This window comes from Ovis canadensis, chromosome 5 (genome assembly GCF_042477335.2).
Source record: "Ovis canadensis isolate MfBH-ARS-UI-01 breed Bighorn chromosome 5, ARS-UI_OviCan_v2, whole genome shotgun sequence".
Taxonomy (NCBI): domain Eukaryota; kingdom Metazoa; phylum Chordata; class Mammalia; order Artiodactyla; family Bovidae; genus Ovis; species Ovis canadensis.
The window spans coordinates 19,287,168-19,305,867 of record NC_091249.1 but is presented as its reverse complement, the minus strand read 5'-3'; the positions used below and the strand labels follow the sequence as shown (position 1 = coordinate 19,305,867).

The window sequence follows — 18,700 nt, the reverse complement described above, 5'->3', positions numbered from 1 at the left end:
CCCAAGAAGGACCCGGCTCCCCTGGCCTCTGTCAGCCCACCACTCCTGTTCCTGCTCCTGACGGGCCCTGAGACTCGCCAGCTCTCCTGACATCTGCCCAGCAGGCACAAGACCCCCACGGGTGAAGCCCCACCCCCCAAGCCTTACCCAGGTAACGGCCTCCGGGCTTGATGACGATGGCACCTCGACTGCGCGTCTCCTCCTCAGCCTGCGCCAGGCTCTGCCGCGCCTTCTGGTAGGAGTCGTCAGTGGCGCACACTGTGATCTTGTCCTGGATGCTGCCCAGGCAGTCCAGGTGGACATCCCCATGGCTGCAAGACAACAGGCCAGAAGGTGAGGTGAACCGCTGGGGTGACCGGAGAGGCAGCCTCGGGGCCGCCCCCGCCCACCCGCCCCTCCCGGCTAGGAAACGGGTCTGGTACTGACTTGGGCAACAGGGTTTCTGCAAGGCGCATCTTGACCTGGAAGAAGCAAGGGAGCCTAGGTTCCTGGGCAGGAGGGGGCACGCCAGGACCCATACCTGCACCCTAGACACACTGTAAGAGCCAGGACGGTTCACCTGAGAAGCAGAGCTGGGGCTGGAGGTGGGGGGAACATCTGCAGGGCGGGCTGGCGCGGGGGACGCCACGGCGGGGGCCACGGCAGGCGGGCCTGGCCGCCGTGAGAGCTGGGGCGGCCGGGCAAGGCTCACCTGGAGACGTACTGCTGGATGCAGTCGAAGCTGCCCTGGGGGCTGTCGCGGCCGATGTTGGAGAGGTAGAAGGAGAACGTCCGCGCCTCCGCGGGGCAGTCGGGCTGGGGGATGGAGATGTGCTGCACAGAGACGGGGTGTCACTGGGGGGCCCACCGGCTGCGCCAGCACGCAATCCTGGCCCATCCCTGGCGATATGTGAACGCACCCCCTTGGTCTCCGTCAGTGACAGACCAGCCTGTCCCCACGGCCGGGCTGCTGGTGGGTCCCGGGCGGGGGTGCGGTTTCCCGTATCTGCAGCAGTGGCACTGCGGGCTAAGGAGCACGATCCCTCGGCACACAGCCGGAGGCAGGGGCCCACTCCAACCTGGGCAGACCGGGCTCGAGACAACCCGGAAAGCTGAGCTGGGCCAAGACGGGTGGGCGTCAGGAGCGGGCTGGCACGCTCGGCCGAGATACCCTGGCACACATACCCCCTTCTCCTTCTCCACGTCCTCCAGGCCAGAGCCACCCTCCACCTGGGTGTCTGGGAAGAAGGCAGGCATACAGGCACAGGCCTCAAGGGGCTCACAGATGGGCAGCACTTGCCCCCACCGGCCACGACACGGGCTGTGTACACATGGCTCACCTAACCCTGAAGGCAGATGGCACCGCTGCAGCCTAACTAGGCAAAGCCACAGCTGCCGGAGAGGAAAGACAGACGGCCTCGCCGTCAGTGGCACTAGTCCTGGCTGAGGTGCAGGGCTCAGCGCAGGGCAGCAAACCCAGAGGTCACTTTATTCCAGGCCGACCCTCTGGCCCCCTGCCCACATGGGCAACGGCCAGCAGCTGCTGAGAAACACAGACAGGAAAACCTCACGCTCCAGCTGCCAGCCCCTGGGCAGGCCGGGCACGGCCTCCAGAGCCCTGTCGCCAGAGGAGACCAGCCTTAAGGTCCGCCCTGGGCTGGAGCACCGGGGTTTGTCACAGTTAGGGAGACACGCCGGGAGGAGTCACGAACGGTCGACAAGGGGCAGCACCAGGGCTAAGGGGGCAGAAAGCTGTCCCTGGGCTGTTGTGCCACCTCCACAGGCCGAGCCGAGACCGCCTCCTCTGAGGCGACGTGAGGACACAGCACGCCCCATCGGCGCTGGATACCACGCGACCCTGGGCTGAACGCCTCCTGCCCGGTGCCCGGCTGTTATACACGAACACAGCCAACTCGGCCTGAGTCGAGTCTGTGTGATCAAGGACACGAAGCTCCGGCCACAGCAAGAGCAGCAGCTCCCCAGCCCCAGCCCTCGGGGGGTGTGGAGACCCTCGAGGGAAGCTGGGAGGGCACGCAGCCCAGGATTGGCTCCAGATGCCGTGGAAGCCCCTCCACGCACAGCCAGTCTCTGCTGCAAGGAGAGACTCCCTCCTCCTGCAGGGAGAGCCGAGGCATCAGAGAGCGGCCCCCAGGCCCAGCCGCTCGGGACAGAAGAGCCTGGCCTGGGGGAGAGGGGCAGTCTGCGGCGGCTGTCCAGGGACTGCAGACGACCTTGGGCTGACGATCACGCCGTCCCCCAGCTCCCCGCCCCGCAGCTGGTGCTGCCCAGCGTGCTCTCCCGGTCCTCCAGCATCCCCCTGTGCACACGGCAGGTGGCAGAGGGCCAGGTCAGGACGCGCAGCCAGTGGCAGGGAGACCAGCAGGGCACCACGTCAGCCCTGGCCAGCTACACAGACCCTGATCTCCACACACACACACGTTGCTGTAAGGGTCACAAAGGGGACGAAGCAGCTGACGCTTGGCAAGCGTGTTTATACTATAAACCTGGACTGCCTGCTATGACTCACCTTGGGCAGGAAAACACCTATGCGTGCGCGCGCACACACACACACACACACACACACACGCACGCACTGGAGTCCACGGGCAGCATTGCACTGTCCAGCACTGGCAGCCACCCTGCACCGTCAGTACACACTCCCGGGCAGACGGGACTTCCGCTCTCCATTATGGAAGTAACTGGACACCCAGTGCCCAGATGCTCCTGAGGGTCACCACGGGAGAGGCCCCCCATGGGCACCACAGGCAGGTACACACTGACGTAGCTACCCAGAACACAGCGGGAAGAGTGTGCCCCATGACATCAGCAAAAGCAAAAGTGCCCCTGATGGAGCCTGAGCCCTGATACGCGGCTCCTCCCCACGCCCGACCCTGAGCCTCTCCCTCACCACGTGCTGGCTCTGGCAGAGACCCAGCCTCCCCCGGCGACGCTTTCCCATCTCCACCTGCTCAGAGGGCAGTGGCTGCCTGCCTGCCTGCCACAGCCCCCGTCGGGGAGAGCAAAGGAGAGGGGTACAGTCTAGGTCCCGACACCACATGCTCCTCTCTGGGCGTGGGCGTGGGGGACCACTCCCTGTGATTCTTCAGCCCAGTGAGGACTTATCCACATGGGTATCTGCCCTTTCAAAATCCTTGGGTCGGGGGAGCATAGCCCAGCGCCCAGAGGAGGGTCTGTGCAGCCACTGGGGCCACAAGACAGGGAGGGGAAGGCCTGCGTGGAGCCTGCCACAGCAGCCCTGAAGCCCCAGCCCCTCCCCAGCTCTGGCACCAGAGCACACGGAATCCTCTGGTTAACGGGCTGTTATGACGCTGGTTAATGGCTACCAGTCCCTGGGAACCAGTGAGGGAAACCAGCCCACTGGGCACGAAGGCCCAGGACACCTGGCTTTCTCTGTGACGGCAGAGAGCGTGCCCCGCGCTCTGAAATTTGGCCTCTGCTCCGCCGTCTTCTGGACTGAGCCTTGGCTCCCCCAGGGGCCCCCGGGGGGCCGCAGCGGGCCTGGGCAGGGCAGGTTTTGTGCATCTGATGCCAGCCCCGACTTCTGGTATGAGGAGGCCGAGGGAGGTGCCGCAGATTCATGGGCGTGCCTGAGTGCGAAGACGCACGGGCAGCCGTGTCCCGCCCGGAGGACCGAGTGGCCGACGTCCAGCCCTGAGGCTCAGGAGGGCGCTGGCTCCACCGTGGGCAGGTCAAGCCCCTTTGAAATTCGTCCCAAGTCAGGCTGGCAGCCCTAACCCCACGTACACGGGGCCTAATGTGTCTGCAGTGCAAGTGGGGGCTTCAGAGAGACGAATAGAGCCCCGAGCAGGCTGTGGGCCGGAAGAAACAGTGGGGGCGCACCTGGAATCCTCTCTTCAGGAGAGAGCAAGACCGAACGGGGCACACAGGAGCCAAGCACTGCCTCGCCAACTCTGACCAGAGGGTTTTCAGGGGACACGCGTTTCATTATCTTTATTTTCAGGGAACCTTCAGCATAAAATATATTTTGGATCAAGTGTTACTACTGCACGGCTGCACGGTCAGGAAGATCCTCTGGAGGAGGAAATGGCAACCTACTCCAGGATTCTCGCCCAGGAAATCCCACTGATAGAAAAGCTGCCGGGCTACAGCCCAGGGGGTCCCACGGCGTCAGACGCCAAGTGAGCAACACCTTGGATGGCTGAGGAGGCCTTCCAAGAGCAAAGCAGCCTCTTCTGCCCACTGGACGGCCCACGTCCTCAGCCCCAAACCCAGGTGCTTTCTGAGCACCTCCTTCCTTTCTGAGAGCTGCCCCCGCACTGTGGACAGGGAGGGGGAGCACACTCGGCCCCTGCCCACCACTTCCCAGGCTTCCAGGTCATTCCCGCCTCACAGCAAAGGGGCAGCCCTGGGCTCAAGCGCAGGCCGGCCCTACGGACTCCTGCAGAGCCAGCGCCGGGACTGCAGACAGGCGCTGGTCACAGCGTCTGACCAGGGCCATCAACGCTCATTCCAGAAACCACCTTTGGGCCCCGCTGCAGCACACAGGAAGGCCTCACATGGCCCTAGACCCCGACCCCTCCCTCTCTGTCCTCATCAGCTGAGGAGTTCTGGAGGGGGCCTGGCCCACGAGGGGGTTTGCTCTTCCCCTCGAGAAGCTGTTGCTTCACCAGCTGTCAGGGAGTGAGAGCTCAAGTGACCCCTGATGGCAGAGGGGCCCAGGGCAGCCTCCCCAGCGTCTGAGAGAGAGCAGAGAACGCACACACATGCACGGACACGGCCCACGAAACAAAGGTGAGTGCTTTGCTCCGCAGCACGCCGATGCTGGGCATGCCACAGGGTGCCACGCGGTCACCCCCAGGAAGCGGCGAGCACCAGGGCCTGGCCACACACCACCACGGCCAGGCCTCGCAGCACTCCCGGCACGGGTGGGGCAGAAGCCAGGCCGGCCCTGACTCCCACCCTGGGAGCTAGGGGACACGAGGCCCTACGCCAGCTGGGCTACATTCACACCGCGGGGGACTAGCGCCAGGACCCAAGCGAGCGTGTTCTGGACCGCAGAGGGGCTCTGCTCCTCCTTGGGCCATGGTTTACTTTGTTGGCTGTGCAGGGCCTCACAGGCCCAGCTGTGGCACCTGGGATCTCTGCTGCGGCAGGCAGGGTCTTCACTTGTGACATGCAAACTCTTAGTTGAGGCATGTGGGATTTAGTTCCCCAACCAGGGATGGAAACCAGGCCCCCTGCATTGGGAGCGCTGAGTCTCAGCCACCTGGCCGCCAGGAAGCCCCTCCTGAGGCCATGTTAACCTGCGTCCAGCCCTTAGGTGCGAGGCCCCTCTCCTGGGCGGGGAGGCCAACAACCAGAGGGAGACCTGGCCGAGGTCCCTGAGGGAAGGAGCAAAGAAGGTCTCAGTCTTCAGTCCGCCAGCGTCATGGGCCTCCGGGAAGCAGGCCCTGCCAGCCTACCCAGGGTCCAGAACATGCAGTCAGCACAGGCACCAGGGGTGCTGACCGAGCTGGGCCAACCCGGCCCGCCCACCTCCTGCTGCTTCCAGCCTCGAGGCTGGAGGGCACGACCAGGAGAACAGGGAGCAGAGAGCGAGGGCCTGGCCTCCTCCCCCGCTGCTCCAAGTGACCGCGACGGCATCCGATGTGCACCTGCCCCAGGCCAGGCCTCGCACACCTGGCCGGAAGGAACGGTCACGGTCTATCAAAACCCAGGAGAAGGACAAGGCCCAGAGGTCACCAGGGGCAGACCAAGCGCCTGGTCCTTCACAGTGAACTGGGAAAGAACAGGCCTCCTCCAGTCCTCACACGGTCCCACCCAGGGAAGAGCCTCTTAGTGGAGACTCACGGCCTGGCTTGCTGCTGGCTGCAGCACACGGCCTCCACACCCTCAGAACCTTCTAGGAAGTCCACGACACATGAGAATACCCAGAGGAAAAAAATGTGGGCAAAGCATAATTCTCAGTTCGGAGGCAGGGACCCTTTCTTGAATGGATGTGGCTCTTAAGTTTGGCACAGGGATTTCGGCGACACAGTGTAAAGCCCAGGAGACCCTCCCAGTGCTTCTGTGAGCATCCCAGTGGTGTCTTGCTGACTAGGAAGCATTGCTCATGGATAAAAGAACAGCAATCTGTGCCCTGGCTTCCTCATCTTCCCACAGCTGCTGAGGGCACACTGTGACCACAGGCCACAAGAGGGCGCCATTAGGCCAGTCTGGCAGCAAGCCCAGCGGGCCCTGCCCCTTGGGGAAACATCTCAGGGGATAAAGGAGAAGCAGGTGGCCAGGGCCAAAGAAGGTATGGAAGCCCCAGAGAAGGGACAGGGCAGGGCGTGTGCCCTGGGGCCTTTAAGGGCATCTCACTGACCCTGACTGGTCTTGGTGTGACAGTGTTCCCCTGGCCAGGCCACAGCCTCTAGTGACTGCACGACCAGGTCTGGGCAGGCCTCATACAATCAGTGGAAGGCCTTAGGGAAACTGAGGCTTCCCTGATCAGGAAGAAGCTTGCCCATGAACCTCGGGGCCAGCTTCCTGCTTGCCCCATGGAATTCAGACTCATCAGCCCCACAAGCCTGTGAGTCAACGTCTTGCAATAGAGCTCTTGGTATCGCCGTCTGCACTTGCAGACATGTATCTCAGGGCTCCATCTCTCTGGAGCACCCTGCCTGGGGTGAGACCTACAGGTCTCCCTGCTTCTGGAAGAAGCCAGCAGGCTATCAGGTGGAAACTGACTTAGATGTGTGTGGCAACTCTTCAGATTTAAAGGGAAAAAAAAAGACTTGCAATAAAGATTAGGAAAAAAACCAAAGTGTTCCAAATCATCTTTAGTGGGTGGACTGATATGCGGGTCCTAGGACCTGGGTTGCAAGGATTATGGACAACGCGCCCTTTCTCCCATTCCTCAATTTTTCTGTAAGATGGTCATTTATGATCAAGTATCTTTCATGAAAAACCTGGAGTATTGAGTTTCTATACCTCCCGGTACTAAAAAGCTAAATACCTGTGGTCCTAGGTCCACCGACAGAGAGCAGCGCCCTGCCCTTGGGGGCGGGCACATTTCCAGGTTCACTTGGGCTCGGGGGGCATACTTTCCAATCAGCACAAAGATCAAGTCAGAACATGAGTTTGGCAACGACAGGAAGTGGGAAACTCGGGAACTGCTGGACAGAAGAGCTGCCTTCAGCCCACAGAGGGCCTGCTGATGTGGCCCCAGCCTGGAGACGACCAGAGGCAGACCGTGGCTCGGCAGAGGGCCCTGTCTGGCACAGAGGGGGATGGGGCCAAAACACTGCTCCCAACGGGCTGCTGTGCCCAGCAAGCCACAATTCTAAATCAGTAAGATTAAGACCGAAAAAAGACTTACCCCTTGACTTCCCTGAAATCGAATCGAAGGTCTCAGTGAAACAGAATCCTGCAAAAGAGCAAAATGGGAACATGTCAATGACGATATCTGGAACACGTTTATATATGGCTGAGTCCCTTCACTGTTCACCTGAAATTACCATCTGGAACACGTTTATATATGGCTGAGTCCCTTCACTGTTCACCTGAAATCACCACAACATTATTCATCAGCTAAATAAAAAGTTTAAAGTATGAGGAAAAGAAAAAAGATACCTGGAAATCCAAAGACTCATTTCCCAGTCATACAAGGAGCAGGATAAAGACAGTGTTTTCAGGAGGGGTGAGAGGAATAGACTACGCGTGTTGAAAATGACAGGAAAAGCCACCAGAGCAGGGTTCTGACGCATCGGTAAGAGCTCCTCAGATGGCCCAGCGGCCAGGGTTGAAGGTACACGAGAGGCAACGCGCAGCGCTTCCCCATCCTCCCGCAAACCGGCACCAGCCCAGGCCGTGCCGCCTCAGAGGCGCTCCACGCGGAGCGGAACTGCAGGGGCGAGCAGGGCCCGCCAGGAGGCAGGCTGATGGGGCGATGCCCTCCGCCCCAAGGCCCTGACAGGACCCAGCCCAACGCCGGCCCAGCTCCCACGTCAGAGCTTCAGGGCAGCTTGTCCCTGTGCTTGGGGCGGCGGAATTCCCAAATGTCACAGGAAAAAATTACACCAAAAAACTACTAATTTAAGCTTCAGCTATTCAGAGATCAGCCTTCTGGTGGAATTTTAGAAAGAACACGGATCCAGATGGAGGGTCACACTTCTCTTTCTCATTTACCCCGGGCCCTTGACACTTTCTGGGTAGCATACCTCACCCCACAGGGTGGTGCTGATTCGTCACGACGACCCCCTCCCCTCCATCCTCAAACCCACAGGGCCCAAATCAGCCTCTGGGTCTGTGGTTCTCCTCAGCTTTCCTCCACGTGGCAGCCTAGATCTTGGGCTCGCCCATCTCCAACAGAGCCCACCTCTCAGGCCTCCGCCCCAGCACCCCCAGGCGTAAGGGAGGCCCCCCACCTGGACCCCAGGTCCAGTCTGCAGTGACTGCCTGTCTGCTCTGCACCCAGAATGTCAGGCCCGCCGTGGGCCCTGGGTGGGCAGAGCAGCTGCACACACGGGGGAGAGCCAAGCAGCGGGCGGGCTGGCCTCTCAGTACCTATGACCTGTCAGACCACTGAGCAGCTGTCCACAGGTGAGGGGGCCGCGCTCAGCCAGCCTGGACCATGGGGGCCGCACGCTCACCCTGCTCGGCTTACAGGGGCCTCCCCTTCGGCCAAGAGTCTCCAAGGGCTTCACTCACGCACCTGGAGCAGACCTGAGCGGCCACACTCAGCTCCAGCACTCACCTCCCCGGAATCAGACACCCCAGAAGTCAGCCACACTGTTTTTAATTTGAGAAAGACTGAAACATTAAAAAAAATTTTTTTTTAATGTGAGAAAGAATGTAAGGATTTATTTTATTTTTTGGACCTTAGCCCCTGACCCGTGCCCCCTACAGTGAGGATCGAGCCCACGTACTGTGCACTGGAAGATGGAGTCGTGACCACTGGGCCCCTGGGGAAGCCCCCACCCCACACACATCACGCCTCACTGCCAGGTGGGCAGATACAGCATGTCCTCCAGCCCCTGCAGGTGCAAAGGGCTACTGCGTTGCTGAGACAGGGGCCAGGCTCCCTTCACAGCAAGCTCAAGACCAGATGACCTGCCCCCTAAACCATGGTCAGACTGCTGCCTGGAATGCAGTCCACAGGATTAGAGAGAGGGGCGGCACCAGGGGGGTCCTGTCTAGCTGGGCCCTTGGAGCTGCAACATTTAAGCAGCCTTTGCTGGGAACTAGGTTAAAGACAGAGGCCCAGAAGAAGATCTGCAGGTGGCCAGTAAGCGCGGGAGCAGCTGCGTCTCATCAGTGAGGTGCAGACTGCGCAGGTGCCTACTGGGATAGCCAAAAGAGGAAAGATGACAGCCCGAACCCTCACCCCTCACTGGTGGGAGCATACAGGGTCCTGCAGAGAAGCCCGGCAGGTATTCCAGCACCCATCACCTCGGCTGTGCCAGGCCCTAGCTGCGGCACACAGGGCCTCTGCTGCAGGGCACAGACTCTAGCTGCGGTGCACGGGCTCAGGATCTGCGACACACGGGCGCAGCTGTTCCACAGCATGTGGAATCCCAGTCCCCTGACCAGGGACTGAACCCACATCCCCTGCACAGAAAGGCAGACTCTTAACCACTGAGCCACCAGGGGAGTCCCGGGGCGGCTTCTTAAAAGGGTTAACACAGTCATCACGTGACCCACCAATTCCAATTCCGAGGGATATACCCGAGAGAAATGAAAACGCAGGAGCACACGAAAACAGACGTAAGCGTGCGGAGCAGAGACACTCTACTTCCCCGGTGGCTCAGCAGTGGAGAGTCCACCTGCCAGGGCAGGAGACACAGGTTCCACCCCTGGGCCGGGAAGACCCCCTGGAGGAGGAAATGGCGACCCACTCCAGCATTCTTGCCTGAGAAACCCCATGGACAGAAAAGCCTGACGGGCTACAGTCCATGAGGTGGCAAAGAGTCAGACAGGACTTAGTGACTAAACAACATTCAAAAAATAGCCAATAACCCAAATGTCCATCAGTTGGCAGAGAAACAAAATACTACCTAGAAATCAAAACAAATGACTCCCCAATGGACAGGACACGGACGAACCTTAAAGCCACCAGCTAAATGAGAGAAGCCCAATATAGAACGCGATACAATGGATGACCCCACCTATGTAAATTTCCAGAAAAGGCCAAACTAACAAGGCACAACTGTGAGTGCCTGCAAGTGGGGCTGGCGGGAACGTCTCAGGCGGAGTGTTAACACTGACTCTACACCTAAAATGGGCGTAAGTTCTATGGGTTGTAAATGGCCCCTAGGGCACTCCGCAGCCTCCTGTGGGCTTTGAGGAACATAACCTGAACATACAGAGAATTACTGAATAGGCGTGGGGAGCCCCTGGTCTCTTAACCAGTGTCAGTCGACAGTGATGTAAAGTGAACGGAAGGGAGACGGCAGGACAGGACGTGAGAGGGCAGCCGACAGCACCAGGGCAGAGCTGCCCCCCACCCTTACGGAGTCTCTACCGCCGTCACCTGGCCCCGAAAGCCAAGGGGCAGGCCGCTCTGGCTGGGGAGCAGCAGGTGCAGATTTGCAGCAGACACGGGGCGCCACAGAAGCGAAGGGCTCGCAGAACCTGGTCCCTCACACCCTCAGCCCAGACCCCTCCAGCCAGAACCCAGCCCAGGGCTCACTGCCGCACGCCTCGTCATTCACTCACCCAGGGCACTGCGAGTTATACTGTAGGGAAGCTGGCCAAGGCTAAAAGCTCAAGCTAAAAGGACCGCGATGCCAAGACGGCTGGTCTCCAGTGTGCGTCCCTGGGTCTCCTGACTTTCATCGCAGAACTAGGCTCGAGGACCAGGCCAGGTCAGTCCTGTCAACAACAGAGCAATTCACTCATCCCATCGTGCATACACACACACACACACACACGAGTGACCGCCACACTCAAGTCACCTGCCTACAGCCACTAGCAAAAGGGACCCCACGCAGAAACCTAAATTACACCAGCCCCGTGGCAGGCAGAGGACAGGAGCCCCGTGCGGAGGATCTCAGAACGAGAGGAGTCAGCGCCACTTGGTCACTGACCGAGGCGCATTCTTATTTTCGGCCGTGCCCCATGGCTTATGGGATCCTAGCTCCAAAGCATGACATTTTCACTTCACAACGACTCGACCACCAGGGAATTCCCCTGAGGTATGTGCTTGTCTGTCTGTTCGTTGATTGGCTGATCGGCTGCAGCCAGAGGCTTGTGGGATCTCAGTTCTCCAACCAGGGGCTGCGGCTGGGCCCTCAGCAGTGGAAGCATGGAGTTGAAACCATTGGTCCACCAGGGCATTTCCCCTCCCGAGGTGCATTCTAATGGCACTCAGCCCTTGCTGCTCAACAGCAGTCAGAACACACCTGCTGGCACCAGAGGGCCCAGCCTCAGCATCTGGGTTAGCGCCGCTGGCTGTGGCCCTCATCCTCGGTCCTGGGGGCGACAGCCTTCCCCTCCTGTGTGGACCGTTCCACCCGGGGTGCCTGTCAGTGAGCTGCCAGCTCACCACTGCGCTCCCCCAGCCAGGTTTCCAGGAGGCAGCGCTGGCACCGGCCGGGCCGCCTCTCCAAGGGTTGCAGGAGCCTCTGCTTTTGGAGTGCCCTTCGCACCGGCACGTGACCATCCCACCTGTCACAGACTCTCAGGCTTGGGGGCCCAATGACATTTTAATGAAGCAGAACAAAATTAAAACTGTTACAAGAAAAGAAAATGTCCTGAAGAGTTCTAAAATGTACTAAAATTACTTGTGTGTCTTCAGCATCGACCAAAGTGGCCTTTGGCACCTACTGTTTTGCTGTGAAGATGGGGTCTGTTCTAGACCACAGTAAGCTTTCTCCTCTCCTTTCTGAATGTCGATTTATCCGGCTGCACCAGCTCTCCACTGCAGCACTCAGGAGCTTCCATCTTCACTGTGGCATGTGACATGTCTAGTTCCCTGACCAGGGGTTGAACCCAGGCCCCTTGCACTGGAAGCACTGTCTTAGCCAATGGAACACCAGGGAAGTTCCAGGCTTTTATTTTGTCACACCAAAGTTTACAGATATTTACTGTGAAGCAAATACACTTCATCTGAATGACTCAAAGTGCATCCAGCCCTATTACCTCCAAGAACCTACTGAAAGGAAGCTGGCTGCGTGATAACTTACCAGCTTTCTCCCTTCCCTCTGAGTCACGTTCCAAGTGGGCCAGGTAGGCTAAGGGGAACCTCAAGTGCCATGGGCCCCTCTGCCATATGGGTCGGTCACACTGTCAGAGGGGGCTCCCAGCCCCGGGAACGTGGCCCCATTTCCTCCCTCCGCTGTTACACCAGGCAGGGCAGGACCACCTGGGTTTCTTCCTGCGCCAACCAGCAAGCTGCGGTGGTTGCCAATGGGGACTCTCACATGGGAGGGTGCTGGGTGCCCACTGGGTATGCTCAGGACACACAATCCACCATCACAGGCAGCTGGCCAGTGGGCCAGTGGGGGCAGGAGCGGCTGCAGGTCTGACGCTGGCCGCTCCTGAAGGCTCTGGAAAACCCTGGGCAGAGCAGCCTCAAGGCCCCACGCCAACAACTTCCAAATTCCTACAGGCAGGACCCTGAAAGCCAAAGGCCTAGGATCCCTGAGAAACAGCCCGCCTGCACCTCCCTCGACTTAAGCCTCCACAGCCAGTAAAGGCTTGGACCCCTAGAACCATCCTGAGTGGGGGCACCCTGGGACCAGGGCACATGGCTCCAGGGGCATGGCCTGCGGGTCCCAGGCTGAGAGCTGCATTTTAGGCTTGTTATCGCTAAACTCTACACACCTCAAGGATCAGAAAAGGTCAAAGGACGTGCCCAAACCCACACAGGGCCAGGAGCCAACTCCACCTGTCACCTCCAAGGTTCTCTGCAGGGATGGTACACACACTCGCAGCCTCCTTTTCTCAGAGGAGGGCTTGGAAGCTGACCCCAGGAAGACACAGCTGCAGTCATCTCCAACCTTTTATCTGGAGATTTCTGTGTTTAGGTCAGTGATGCACGCCCTCCACTCCGAGGGGCAGGCCTTTCCACCCCAGGGAGGCCATGATGGGACACCCACGCCCAGGAGATACTCACTGGATGGATGGAAGAGCAAACGGACAGAGAGCAGTCCTGCTGAATCTTCTCAGCCTCCTCCCAGGCAGGCACCCATGCCAGGGCCAGACAAGCCGTCCACTGGTGACAGCTAGGGTGCTGGACAGAACACACAAGCGGGCTCTCAAAGTGAACACGGGCAGCACCGGCCAGACCCGCCTGCAAGAAGTGAAAGGGCCAAGGGAGCCTCTTGAGGCTGCTGGGCTCACTGCCTAGAGAAGCCTCTGGACCATGGGCTGGGGAGTCTGACGGAACCAGGAGTGCGGGCAGAGGCCCACGAAGGAGAGATGATGCAGAGAGACTGCTCCTGGCACCAGCACGGGGCCTGAGCTGCTGCAGAGGAAGGCCTCAGGACTCCCCCTGCAGTGGGGGCCCAAGCCTGGGGGGCAGGAGATGCCATCCACAGCCAGCCCAGAGGAGGCCTCCCTGCACCCCGATCAGCAGCGGAGCTAAACGAGCCCTCATTTAAGGGCTTCTCTCACTCCTCTTACTAAGGAATTTCAAAAGCAAGCTTCCCCAAGATCAGCTGATCCACCGCTAACCAAACTGCCTGTCAGCAGCCAGAAGGACTGTCAGGCTCTAAGAAAAGACAACCAAATCCAGCACATGGACTCTGCAACACTCAGTACCCCAGACCAAAAGCCTTCAGATGGAAGCTGTAGAAAAATGTGCGAAGCATCAGGCAACGCAAACACACCCAGAAGGACAGAGGAGACGGCATTATCAGACAAGGGTTTCACTTAGGGCAACTATCTTAAACTTACAATGCTAGAGAGCTTGAAGGGAAACTTGAACTGATGCAAAGAAGAACAGGAAGCATCAGAGCTCCAGAGCCACACAGAACTCCCTGAGCTGAGAAACACAGTGTCTTGAGGTACTGAGTGGGATTAATATTAGACACTGTGGAAGAAGAGGTCAGTGAATCTGATGACAAGGCAACAGAAATCTATCCAAAATGAATCACACAGGAAAAAATCTATTAGGAAAAGGAACAAAGCCTTGGTCAACTGCTGGACAGTACTAAGAAATCCATTATACATATAACTGGACTCCCAAGGCCATGGTATCCAAAGAAATAATGGCCTCAAACCTCCAAATGTGACAAAGACTATAAACCCACAGATTTAAAAAACTCCAGCAGGAAAAGAAAGCGCCCCATGGCAACACACCTTGCAAATTAGTGCAGCAGCTGACTGAGGCACCACCTTCGGAGAAGCCAAGAGAAGACGCTCTGAGACCACAGCAGACATCTGCAAAGCATGGAGGAAAGAAGAGCACCAGCCCGACACCCCAGACAGTGCAAAGATAAGGCAACAGCAAGGCTGGCTCAAAGGCGGACAGGCTCTGCCTGCAGCACCTCTGCACCATGAGGAAGGTTCTGGAAGCTCTCGAGGAAGAACGGATGGTGACCCCAGATGGGCAGGCAGATCTGCACAGAGGATGACGAAGGCTGGGCTACGGTGAGCATGTATGAACATGAAAGATGTCTTTCTCAGGACGCTTCTGTAAAAGGCACGACAGGTTAAGGTGTAAATAACGGTAACGACGTGCGGGATTGGCACGTGAGCACTGAACAGGTGGCAACCGGGTGCAAGGATGGGGGCGGAGGGGATGGCAGCAGACGGTCCCAGGCCCTGACACCTCTGACCCTTGGCCGGAAGTTAACCGGAGGGTGTGGTCTCCAGGTGCCAGAGCTGACCCTGATGTCCTTGCACCTCAGCCTTGAATATTTGCCTGCTGGACACGCTGAATGCGACACTTCGGGCCTGACTGGATCAGTTTCCTGTTCCTGCGCTCAAGGGGTACTGCCCAAGCCTTCAGGCTGAAGGCAGAGCGCACACGGCACGAGGAGGCTCAGCTGAGACACTGAGCTGGATGCAGGCAGCGGGGGGGGCTGAGACCGCGGCTGTGGATGAGAAGGCACGGTGTAGAGCATGGCCGCGGTGCCAGGGGCAGCGCTCCCCTGGGCTCGTGCCCCCGAAGGGAAATGCACCACCAGGCTCTTCGGAGGAAGCAGGCAGAGCCCACCTCGGTGGTGTCCTTACACCAGCAGCGGGGGCACCCTCCGGACCTGCCCAGCCTGGCCCCCAGGGCGCATGGGCTCACCAGGCAAACATGGCCCTTTCCTTCTGCATCAGGGGCTGACAGCGCAGAGTCAGGGACACGCTGCCTGTTCGGGTGCCCCACCACCCTGTCACCTCCCCTGCAGGTCTGTGGACCAAGACTGCTCATTTCCCTGTCTCCCTGTGGGCAGCTTTCGGGTCAGCCCCAGACCAGCAAGCGGGCAGGTAACGTAATTCCCGCGACACCCCCGCCCAGGCTCAACACAGCCCATTTCCACTCCTCTCACTCTCGGCACTTGCACGGGCTATGCCTCAGGCTGGCAGCATTACACACGACACGCGGAGTCTCCTCAGACCCTCTGAGGGCTCACACCGCTCACCGCAGGCTCACAGGCCACACACTCCTCCGGGGCCAAGCTGTCCATCGTGGCATCACCTGAGCAGCAAGCACTGGCCCCCACACGGGCCCTGTCAGCACCCCGAGTGGCAGGACACCATTCCCATTAGCAGTGCAGGGGGGATAAAACCACTGGCTTCTCGGGGCCAGTGGCACTCCACGTGCCAAGGTGCGGCTAGGAGCCAGGGCTAGGGCTAAGTTGGGAGGCTTGGCAGGGCTCAGCAGTGGGAAGGCCTCCACAAAGCAGGGCAGGGGGTGTCCACAACCCGAGGTCACATGGCACCCAAGATACTCCGTACGACTTGGATGAAAAAACCCATGTCATAAAGATGTTGATGGATGTAAAAAAATACGGGGCGGGCAGAGGACAGTGCCAGGCAGAGAAACAGATGGGCCCAGGGTGGGGGGGCAGGGAGGTGTGAGCACTGGCTTTAGACTCCTCTTGCCTAAGATGGGGCAAGGAGAGGGTGAGGAGGAACTTGATGGCCGAAATCCCCTCCTCTCCCCATGAAGAAGGCTTCGAGGGTGAAGCAACAGGAAGTGGCTTACGAAACCCACCTCCAGGTCTAGCGACCAGTTTGCAGGAAGCGCAGTGCGTAAGGCATCCAGTTACACTTGTGGGTCTCACTGGGTGACTCTGCCATGTCCAGAGACACATTTGCATGTCAGCACTTGGTTGTGGGGCGCTGCTCCTGGCATCTGACAGAAGACCCTGCCCAGCAGACTGCAGTGCGGCCCCACCACCCAGTCACCCAGCCCCAGACGCTGGTGGAGCCAAGGCCGAGAAGCCCTGAGCCAGCCGGGCGGAAAGCAACGAGGACAGCGATTGGCAGAGCAGAACGTGGGAAATTCCACGGGACCAATGAGCTAGCTTCTTCGACAGAAGAGTGCCTCCAGGGAAAGAAGAGCAGAGTGCTGTAAGCCACCAGACTGACGTGGCTGTCCCGAGTGGCTCTGTGTGGACACTACCTGAACCAGTCCCAGAAAGGGTGCTCTCAGGGAGCTGCACAGAGGCGATGTCTGAAACACACACGTCCGTATCTCTTGATATCACAGTGACTGAGAAAAGCCACGGGCGAGATGAAAAGACACCCGGGCTTATTCTAAAGATGTTCTATCAAAACCAAAGAAACCAAAAATGGGGAGGCGAGGGCACCGGGCAAAGCTGAGAGAAGACAGGTCACAGCTCAGAGGGTGAGACTGAGTCTCAGCCAGGGGGCAGTTGCTCTTCTCAGCCCTGTCGCATCAACCCCAGAACACTCCCAGGTGAAAGGGAGTTTCCGGTAAGACGTGCCTTAGTACAAGTCCCGCCCACCCCTCAGTGGCACACAGAGCAGCCAGGGGCAGGGTCCTGTCTGTGAGCACAGACCAGTGTGTCCTCAGGGAGAAAGAGGGCGAGGCGGAAGGAGTGCTGCACTCAGGGCACAGCTGGACACAGTGGCGGGACGCTCAGGGCTGACTGAGCGTGGGGAGCGGTACCCAACACCGCCCTCCGGGTCCTCCACTGCCCACCGGGGGGTGCTGACTGTGCCCAGGCAGCACCTTCCCTGTGGCCTGAGGCCCTCGTAACTCAGAGGTGCCTGCACAAAGTGATGAAGGTGAAGGCTTCTGCCTCTCCTTGAAGAGTTTGTCTTTCCAATGACAAGAAGCACAAAGAAGTCCCTGAGCTGATTCTTCAGAGCTGGGATGCTCCTTCCCCTGGGCAGCGTGCGGCCAGCAAAGGGGAGGTTAAGTCCTGAGACAAGGCCTAGCTGCTAACCTCCTGGCAACTGCCCACCACCCCACACACCCATTTCCAGTAAAGCCGAGGCGATTGAGAAATGCCTTTCAGGAATCCTTCCTGTGGCTTCCTGGCAGGTTCCAAGGGGATGGCAAGGCCGTGGAGAGTTTAGACTGTGGCGTCGGGGACCAAGACGGGGGCCTTTCTGTGAACCACAGGCAGGAAGAAAGGCCTGGGATGCAGCCCCAGCTCAGTGCAGTCGGTGAGGCCAGCTCAGGGCTAGGCTGGGAAACCTGAGTGGACACACAGATTCTACACTCCTGGCTGAGGGCAGAGAACAAGGGTGCGGCAGGCCAACACCAGGGCTCACAGCAGCTCCTTCCTTTAGCTGGGAGAAGGGCACAACATTCACCACTGAGTGAAGGGACACCGAAGACAAGAAAAAAGGGATTCTGGTCGGGAGCCAGGTGTAAATCAGGACCCATGCTGGTTGCCAGCAAACAAATATTTGTGTCAAAATGTGTGTCACGGAAGAACACAGAAAGCTTAGGGGAAAAAATTTAAGACACCTTAGGGATTAGAGAGACGGATGTAAATCACCTGTTAACCGGCCCTGGCCCTGCCATGCATTTGTTTAGCTCTTCCTGGATGAGCAAATCAACACGGCCAGCACCGGACGGCCCCCCTCCTTTCTGCGGGAATTTCCGCGGGCCCAGCAGACTCTCACTCTCCCCTTACCCGCACCGGCCTCCGATCTGTGTCCTGGCCTGCGGGTGCCCCTTTTCTACATGGTCACATAAATGGGATCACACTGCATTAGTCTTCCTGTGGCTATTGGAACAAGTCACAGCAAGCGTGGTGGTTCACACCAACAGCAGCGCGTTTATTCCCTGGGTGCTGCAGGCTGAGGTGGGGCTGCCGTCAGCGGGGCTGCACTCTGAGCTCTCCAGAGGAGGCACCGTAGTCCCTGACTCGACCAACTCTGACAGCCCCAGGCATCCGTGGCTTCTGGACACACCACTCCAATCCCAGGGTCAATCACCTCCTTTTCTTCTGACTGCTTCAAATCTCTCTCTGCTCTCAAAAGATCACTTGTGATCACATTTAGGGCCCAAGAATCCTAGATAATCCCATCTCTGAACGCTTAACTTAAAAAAAAAATTTTTTTCCCGGCTTTTTTTGGCGTCTAAGCTTACTCCTTGGAAGAAAAGTTATGACCAACCTAGATAGCATATTCAAAAGCAGAGACATTACTTTGCCAACAAAGGTCCGTCTAGTCAAGGCTATGGTTTTTCCAGGGGTCATGTATGGGTGTGACAGTTGGACTGTGAAGAAGGCTGAGCGCTGAAGAATTGATGCTTTTGAACTGTGGTGTTGGAGAAGACTCTTGAGAGTCCCTTAGACTGCAAGGAGATCCAACCAGTCCATTCTAGAGGAGA

At 58.7% G+C, this 18,700-nt stretch overlaps 1 protein-coding gene across 1 annotated transcript in view; it reads right to left on the bottom strand.

Annotated features, from left to right (window-relative positions):
• ELL (elongation factor for RNA polymerase II) overlaps positions 1–18,700 on the bottom strand; it is a 77,201-nt gene that overhangs the window by 21,490 nt on the left and 37,011 nt on the right. Inside the window, exons 2-4 of the mRNA XM_069590334.1 lie at positions 7,325–7,372; positions 692–813; positions 148–311 (exon numbers count right to left, since the gene is read on the bottom strand). Of these exons, the coding sequence (XP_069446435.1) occupies positions 148–311; positions 692–813; positions 7,325–7,372 (334 nt within the window). The remainder of the gene's footprint in view (positions 1–147; positions 312–691; positions 814–7,324; positions 7,373–18,700) is intronic.